The sequence below is a fragment of the Haliotis rufescens genome, unplaced genomic scaffold (genome assembly GCF_023055435.1).
Source record: "Haliotis rufescens isolate VD_foot unplaced genomic scaffold, xgHalRufe1.0.p SCAF_7, whole genome shotgun sequence".
NCBI classification, from domain to species: domain Eukaryota; kingdom Metazoa; phylum Mollusca; class Gastropoda; order Lepetellida; family Haliotidae; genus Haliotis; species Haliotis rufescens.
In genome coordinates, this window is record NW_025964361.1 from 7,827,484 (window position 1) to 7,836,215 (window position 8,732).

Genomic DNA, 8,732 nt, shown 5'->3' on the forward strand with positions numbered 1-8,732 from the left:
TGTCAGAAACATTCCCCTATAGTGGCATCAGTGTCTGTCAAATCTCAGCAAACAATCTTGCAGCCCCATCACTGGAGTGAGTATGGTTTTACGCCGCTTTTAGCAATATTCCAGCAATATCACGGCGGGTGACACCAGAAATGGGCTTCACGCATTGTACCCATGTCGGGAATCAAACACGGGTCTTCGGTGTGATGAGCGAACGCTTTAACCACTAGGTTACCTGACCGGCCCCCCATCACTGGAGGCAGCTCAATCAGCTAGTTGGCACAGCCTACCAGTCACTACACAGTAAAAATGTTCAAAAGACAACAAGGAAGACGCAGTAATCCCCAAGATTTATTTTCACAGGAGCTTTTTACATGTCTTACTGTCAACGTGATAACAGCATCTGAAAAAGAGGAGAAAGAAAATAAAGACAACATCCTGCAAGACATTAAGTTGAAACCACCAGATATTGCAGAGAGTAATTTAGTCACATAATAAGATACCTAATTCATGCATAAACATAATTTATCCTGCCCATTATATAAACAACAACCTACTTATCATGGATATCTCACACTAGGCAATGTCACAGTGTACACATTTCACAAATAGGGATATCTATGTATTAATGACAACCAGGAACAGGTACAACTTGTTGTTACAGTCGAGCAAGGTGTTTTATTTGTGTGTTTGGTCTAAATTTGGAAATTTTTTACCATGAGCATGTGTCGGCTTAATATGGGAGAAAAAAAAATCAATCAAAAAAATAATCGCAAGACAGTAACCTAAGTGCTAAGACTTGAGAGCGTACGTGGCAGACCAAAACTTATTTTACCAGGATGAATCTGGGATTCAAATTGAAACTTTGATCTTTGCTGAATTACAGAAAATAAAGTGAGTGAGTGACAGGGTGATGTTTTGCGCCGCTTTAAGCACTGATCGGCTTCACACATTGTACCCATGTTGGGAATTGAACCTGGGTCTTCGGTGTGCTGAGCAAATGCTTTAACTACTAGGCCCACCAAAAAATTAAGCGACCCACCTTTCTTATTACACAATAGGTGGTGCTGGAGCAGCATCTGCTGAGGGCTTAGCTCCCTTCTGCTCACTGTAAGGTTGAGCTGGGGCAGGCTCATCCTTGGGCTCAACGATGCTGACGTGATCGGGGAGGGGGCGACGTGGTCCAATCTTTCCAGTTGGATCCCAGGGCAACATGATTTTTACCTTGATACCCAACACACCTGCAAAGTACATAGAGTTATAATGGAGACAAGTACATATACAAATCTAAACTGGTGTTCTTTTGCCTCTTTAAAGGCACAGTGGCCTAAACCTTTAAATCTAAAACCATTTGCTGTCTGCAATGAAAAGAGTTACTTCCCTTGTTCTGTAGTATGTAAGCGAGTCTGCTGAAATTGTCTGAGAAAATTGCTTAATGAAGCTATCAGCAATATATGATAAATGTGTTTGACCTAGAATTCCCACTGGCAACTGACAAAGCCTCTAGTCCAACTCAGTTGACAGAATATAAGCTAGTTTTACAGAATACAAAGATTGCACAGACATTATCAATATTTAAGTCACAAAATCTGAAGATTGTTCCACATTCCTTTGGTCAAAATACAATTTGGCATGATCTAGACAGTAAAAGATGATAATAGGCAAAAAGAAAAGACATAAAATCCAAAAGTCAATCTTGTCTTCATGATACTGCTCATAGCACCACTAAGATTTAAGAAAAATGCCTCATGTGAAACTAGAACAGCAACTTTGTCAAACTAAGGACAAAAATAATCTGTACTTCCATAAAACAACTTACAGCTCTAGACATATCCCTGGAAAACAGGCATTGTCAAGGCTAGACTTACCTTGTCGGAGCAGGACGTGCCTGACAGCTGTGTCCACGTAATCATTCAGAGGTTCACCACTGTGGATCATCAAACCATCAACGAACTTCATGGACTTTGCTCTCTGACCTCTCAGTTTGCCAGACACGACAACCTCGCAACCCTTGGCACCGCTCTCCATGATGAATCGCAGCACACCATAGCAGGCTCTACAACATGGAACAGGTCATCCTGAGGAGATACACAAGTCTTCTTGCTGAACAGCTCTCATGTGTCAGGGATACAAATGTACTTTCATATAAAAGTGTTCACAGGGCACTGGTAAGATATTTATGTGCCAGAATTTAAGTGTACACACAAGCACTTGTAATTTAGAAAGTATATTCCCATTCTTTTCATGGTGATTGATAATATCTGTTTTAATTTCTGAATCCCCCAATTACAATGTGCATTAAAATTGTGTAAACTTTTCCTTCTATTTCTGTTGTTTATTTGTGAGAAAGTAAACTTATCACTTGCTTTATGCCATAAATATCGTCATATTGTTTTGTTGTTTAAAACAAAAAATCATAAGTGTACCATCAGGAAGTGGGAAGTAATTGTTAAATGTCTTTAATATGAACAGAATCATACAACTGGGACATGCAAGAAAACTAAGGGACATCAGGCTAGGATATATCATCAATGAATGTGCAGTCGAAAGATGGTGTTAGCTTTGCATCATTTGTCCCATAGTGTACAGTGACAACATGAACCTTATTGTATCAATGTCAACTTAGTCAGTGCACAGGAAATTCTAGTTTTGAAGTTAAGTAGTAATTCCCATCTCGTACCACAGATTTGATTCTTTCTGTGAACAACCAGAGAGTTCTGATGCACAAACTGAATGTCATTGAATGTACCTTTCACAATACATTTTCAAGACATATTCGACATGAAAATGTATATTTCAAATCAGGAGCTTATGGGTCTGAACAGAAAGTGAAATATCTTCATTTTGTAACATCATTTTTTACATGGTTAAGATCTAATTGTGTCCTTGGTAATAGGAGTGGTACACAAAATACAAAAGCTGTCTCGTTGGACATGTACCGACGACCGAAGGCCATACAAGTATTGTAATGAAGGGATGGTGGTGCTGTAGTTGGTTGGTTGGTTTGTTGTTTAATGCCGCACTCAGCAATATTCCAGCTATATGACGGCGGTCTGTAAATAATCAAGTGTGGACCAGACAATCCAGTGATTGATATCATGAGCATCGATCCATGCAATTGGGATCGATGACATGCATCAACCAAGTCAGCGCGCCTGACCACCCGATCCCGTTAGTCGCCTTTTATGACAAGCATGCGTTGCTGAAGACCTATTCTACCCCGGAATCTTCACGGGTCGGTGGTGCTGTAGAGAGATATTTCTTGTATTCCACCAGAGTCAACAATATTCCAGTTGTATCATTATGATGATCATTGGGTCATGACACACAATCAGCCATTCACTAAGCCTGACACCTCCCCCTCCCCCAATCCATGACATACAAGGGACCTAATCTGACACAGGCCCACTTGCACAAAGTGATCTTAGCGCTAAGATGATCGTAACTCCCGTACTTTAGCATAGGCTTAAAATAGTCTTAGCTCTAAGATCGCTTTGTGCAAGTGGGCCCTGGAAACCAAACAGCTATGATCCTGATGACATTTTTTTTATATTTTTATAACATTTAACACTGCAGTCAGCAATATTCAAGTCAAATGGTGGCATGAAACTAATCAAGTGCACTAATTATTCTTATTAAGCATGTTAAGATCAACAAATTTTTTCAGATCCACATTGGGGTGTTGACCAAATGAAAACGGGGATTAACATTTTGATTCAGGTGACAATGATTGAGAAAGGAATATTTCTCTTCCAGAAACCTGACATTTTACCACGTAACGCATACTGACAAAATGGGACATCAGGCTAGAGTGGTATCATCAACAATGATTGCAGTCGAAAGATGGTGTTAGCTTTACATCATTTGTCCCTTGGTCAGACGTGATGTGGCAAAACTTTTGCACTGACCGTACCTTTTAATAGATACTGACTAATACATTATTTTCTGTCGATACCACAGAGACCATGCATCTTATTCTCTACTCATTTCCAGTTCAATTTTAGATGTTGCAATTGGTTCAATGTGTAAAAAAGACATTGTCTGTGTGTAATAAGGGTAATCATTAAGTACAAGTTGGACATACAGAATTTGAAATTCATGCTCAACTTCAGTGAAACTTCCTTGGACTGTCAATCTACCCTAACCTAACTCCTCTCATCCTCCACCATCCAGGGTATGTTATCACATGATACTATGACAAAAGAATTTGCAGCCATCCCTTGCCATATCTCCATTTGGGAAGTGATGTCATAATCTCCATTATCAGTAACATCACACAGACGTTTTCACACCCATGAATGAACGGTTATTTCTAGTTTTTTAATCTGCCTCAACAGGTCCAGGGTATTTACTATCATAGAATGGAGACATATTACACTGCATAAATGGGGAGGGGGTCCTTTTTAAAGGCCACATGACTAGCTGCAGTAGCTTACCTCCTGACGGCAAGTCCTCCAATCAGCTTGTATCGAAGTGACTCACACTGAGCAATGGCGCACAAACCACGAGTGGCAACTTTCTCAGCATACAACTGCAACAAAGGTTTACAATAAGTTTTGTTTGTTTGTTGTTTAACACCGCACTCAGCAATATTCCAGCTATATGACGGCGGTCTGTAAATATTCGGATCTGGACCAGACAACCCAGTGATTGCCATCATGAGCATCGATCTACCCAATTGGGATACGATGACATGCATCTACCAAGTCATCGTGCTTGACCACCCAATCCCGGCACAATAAGTATCACCATCATACAACATTTTCTCTTGTAAGAAACTTTATATTCTGATCCCTCAACATTTACTTACTTCATTTAACCAACACATAGCAAGAATCTTTCAGTGAAACATTAGTTACATGGGCTAAAAAATCCCATAGGCCAATGTCCGGGACAAGTAAAGTTTTCGAAACAGGTAAGTCATATCTGCTTGTGTTAAATGTCTGTGGAAATCATCTTTCACTTTGTTTATGGCATCATATTTTGCTTGAGAGACTAAAAAACACACCAAATTTAACCCCCCATTCATAATGAAAACAAGGCAAAAAGTGAGCCCTGCTCACTGATACCCATGACTTCCACCCGAACATATTTCTTAGCCAAGTCTGGAAATACGTGTCATTTTCTGTTTCTCACCAAACCCGCCAACATTTCAGCCGCCCGCAAAAAATGAAACCTGTCCCAGACAATCCATGGAGGGATTGACTTTGTGAGTGACAATCCACACCATCAGGGTGCAAAGACACAATTACCCAAGCTTGACCAATGGTCACCTCTTACAAACAGCATATGTTGATGGGGACCTATTCCAAACCTGAATCCTTATGTCAACTTCATTGCATACAATAAATGTACACACACTGTGGAAATTAACATTTGGCCCGTGAAGACCCGGGATAGAAGAGGTCTTCAGCAACCCATGCTTGCCGTGAAAGGCGACTAAGCTTGTCGTAAGAGCCAATTAACGGGATCGGGTGATCAGGCTCGCTGACTTGGTTGATGCCTGTAATCGATCCCAATTGCGTGGATCGATACTTATGTTGTCAATCGTTGGGTTGTCTGGCCCAGACTCTATTATTTACAGACCGCCGTCATATAGCTGGAATATTGCTGAGTGCGGTGTTAAACAACAAACAAACAATTAACATCTTAAAGTGTTTTTGTTTTAATCTCTTGTGTATAACTGCAACTTACTTCAACAGTCCCTTCAGGGAAGTTGAACCTCTTCTGGACCACCGAGGTGAGCTCCCGGATCCTCCTGCCCTTCTCGCCCAGCACGTTCTGTGTCCTGGTGGCCAGGATGATGATCTCAGTCCTGGTTGGGGTCACACGGACCTCCACGCCACTGTAGCCATCCTCGGCCAGCTCCCGAGTCAGGAACTCATTCAATTCGGCCTTGAATATTCCATCAGCCACAAACTACAAAGAAAATGTTGGCAAGAATGAAAATCAAATATTTAATCTATTAAGTATGACGCCTTCAACAAATTTGCTAACATACTAAACTTTGTTCTGAGAAAATCAGGCCATACAGAAAGTTTCAACCCCGGTTTACTACAGACTAAAAGTAAAAGAATGCTTCAGGCCATGAGACAGCAGACCTGCATGTTGTCGAGGCTTTCAACTAAACTACGAATACACTGTTTATGGACAAATCTGTCAGTTTCTTATCAGATACACTTAACACATGAAAAAAGGGACATCAGGCTAGAGTGGTATCATCAACAATGATTGCAGTCGAAAGATGGTGTTAGCTTTGCATCATTTGTCCCTTTTGTCAGAAGTGAGAAGCTTTGGAAAGATCTGTCCATGTATTGTAATTGATTTGATCGTCGAGATCATGCAGGATTGGGAAAGATCTGAAATTGGGTAATCGATCAACTGTAAAATGAAAACAGAACAAGTGAACAGTTCGAGGTAGCCAGAACTGTCCAAGTATCAAATGTTCCTTATCTGCAGGTGTCACATAGTATCTGAAGGTGCTTGCACAAATTAAAGTAGTCAAGTACTGTAGTTCCCGAACGACAGCACTGACAAATTACACACTGGTGGTATGTGAACTCATGATCAGCAGATCCCTGTATCAAAGGGAAGCAACTCTGCACAGAAATATGGCACCAAATCAAGATCATCCAAGTGATTTTGTTGGCATCCGGACATTTTCATGGTACATGTATAACTTTTGACAGGACATGCTTCTATATCGTTACCAAATTTGAAAAGGCCTCTTTGTACATTTTGTATCAGAACCAGGCAATGTCCTTGAAAGTAAACCAATCTGAAACCCTGCAATCCTACACTGTCCCATCATTATCACACTTTCATGTTTGTGCCTAACAAATATTTGTAACTTTTAGTGAGAAGAAAGCCCATAGTAATGAGAAGTAGTTAGAAACTAACCAGTATCAGGCACCCTTCCTAATAGGGGTAATGTACGGAAATTATCAATATAATACTTATGTGCAGAGATTTACCCGAGTCCAATCTACTTGTGAGCTCTGTGGACTCATGGCAAATATACTTTTATGGTCTCATGACTATAAACATACTTGACATCTGCATGTTGAAGTGTGGTACAAGAATTTTAATATGTAATAACTATAGATGGATTTCAGAGTATGAATGAAGAAAATTGGAAATGTCTAAGACAAGAAAATTTTACTTTAAGTATTATTATCTTTTACCATGTTTACAAAATTTTGACAAAAAGGGACATCAGGCTAGAGTGGTATCATCAACAATTATTGCAGTCGAAAGATGGTGTTAGCTTTACATCATTTGTCCCTCGGTCAGATGTGAAAAAAATTCCTAAAATGTTTGAAAGAACCGTTACAATTTGAATAGAAACTGAGTACCACACTATTTTCTATCAATACTGAAAGAGTGACCACGCTCATCATTCTCTTACTCATTTCTCCAATCACTCAGGCTAAAAAGATCGATAATCAGAATTACCGCCGATGGGGAGAAATATAAACGATTATCTATATGAAAACTGTGTCATCAATAATCAATATGATAATATCGTAACTGTAATGAAATCAAGTTTTAATTTACCCAAATGGACTTGTTATTGTCAGTCATGTCAATTGCCACAGATGGAAAGCAACTGTTACTGTATTATTATTAATTTAAGATGTCCACAAAGTAATCCATACATAAATGTGTCACTACTCAGTGGCATTAAGTTGTTGATTTCTTTCGGACTTTTTTTCATATTTGCTCAAAGTTACTTCTGACATTTATCAATAATTTATCAATATTAAGTTAAAGATAGTCGATCTCTTTGATCTGTATCGAGAGCCAGCCCTACTCTAATGTGTGTTTAACAAATGTTTGAAAAATTTAATAAGCAGGTAGCTCAGAGATATAACCAGTACAGCTAAGTGTCATGTACAGCAAATACAAAACTCAGTGCTAGATGAAATTACAGATCAGATGTGCAGAGATTTACTGGAGCCTGTGTGCAAGTTGGAATTTAATTAAATCTGTTGCCAAAGATTTCAGCGAACTAAACAAGCATTCAACATTTTAATTAATCCTAATGATTCAAGCTAACCATCTGTTTACATCACAAGAATCATCACAACGTGATGAATATTTAATTATCAGTTGCATCAATTTTTATCTTGTATGTGAATTCGATGAAATATTTTCACTCTCGTAAGGGTAAGGCTTAAATAAGCCTACATTGGAAGAGCAAATATTTAATATTACTCGATTATTCTGATCCAATAAGAGTTGTAAGTCGTAGTTTCATATTAATACTAGATCCCCGAACTTCGGATGCACGAAATTAGGATACACCGATGATTATACGAATGGCAATACGTGGTCTTTGTTCAATCAGTCGGGTATTAAAACCCTTGTACAGCTGACAACTATTGTATTAGGGCCAATCATTCATAAAATCAAACCTGACATCAACAGGTGTGAAATAATCTGACGTGCACTGCTGTAAACACTATATCGTCCATGCCCTGGAGTACGGCACCTTTGCAAATCGACTAACATCTTATTACTTACAACTGAAACAGATCTGAAACACCCATACGTATACAGAGTAGTGAACAGAGTTTTAATTTTTGTGTTTATTTGAGGACAAAATTACTTAGATTTGTATATAATACTGTTCGAACCTTCCTTTTCTTGGAAACCTGATGTGCCATTTTGGCTGGCAATGTGAAAAGGAAGTAGGAGAGGTGCGCGCGCAAATCGGAAGTGTAAATTGCTATGGCTGGGCT

The 8,732-nt window shown here is 39.2% G+C and overlaps 1 protein-coding gene across 1 annotated transcript; it reads right to left on the reverse strand.

Annotated features, from left to right (window-relative positions):
- Positions 1–326: 326 nt before the first annotated feature.
- LOC124144468 (40S ribosomal protein S3) lies at positions 327–8,714 on the reverse strand. Its single transcript, XM_046513881.2, has 6 exons — positions 8,628–8,714; positions 5,683–5,907; positions 4,425–4,519; positions 1,857–2,044; positions 1,031–1,229; positions 327–391 (listed from the first exon to the last, which is right to left on the reverse strand). Exons 1-5 carry the CDS (start codon positions 8,655–8,657, stop codon positions 1,039–1,041), a joined length of 729 nt encoding a protein of 242 aa, XP_046369837.1. The 5' UTR covers positions 8,658–8,714; the 3' UTR covers positions 327–391; positions 1,031–1,038.
- Between the last annotated feature and the right edge of the window lie 18 nt (positions 8,715–8,732).

What these genes read in the sequence shown, in the direction of transcription:
- LOC124144468 (XM_046513881.2), bottom strand. Translation starts at nt 8,657, where the DNA reads ATGGCACATCAGGTTTCCAAGAAAAGGAAG. An exon ending in AGGTTTCCAAGAAAAGGAAG is followed by an intron (nt 5,908 to 8,627) that starts GTTCGAACAGTA and finishes TTTTCTTTGTAG; the next exon opens with TTTGTGGCTGATGGAATATT. An exon ending in TCCCTGAAGGGACTGTTGAA is followed by an intron (nt 4,520 to 5,682) that starts GTAAGTTGCAGT and finishes CCTTTGTTGCAG; the next exon opens with TTGTATGCTGAGAAAGTTGC.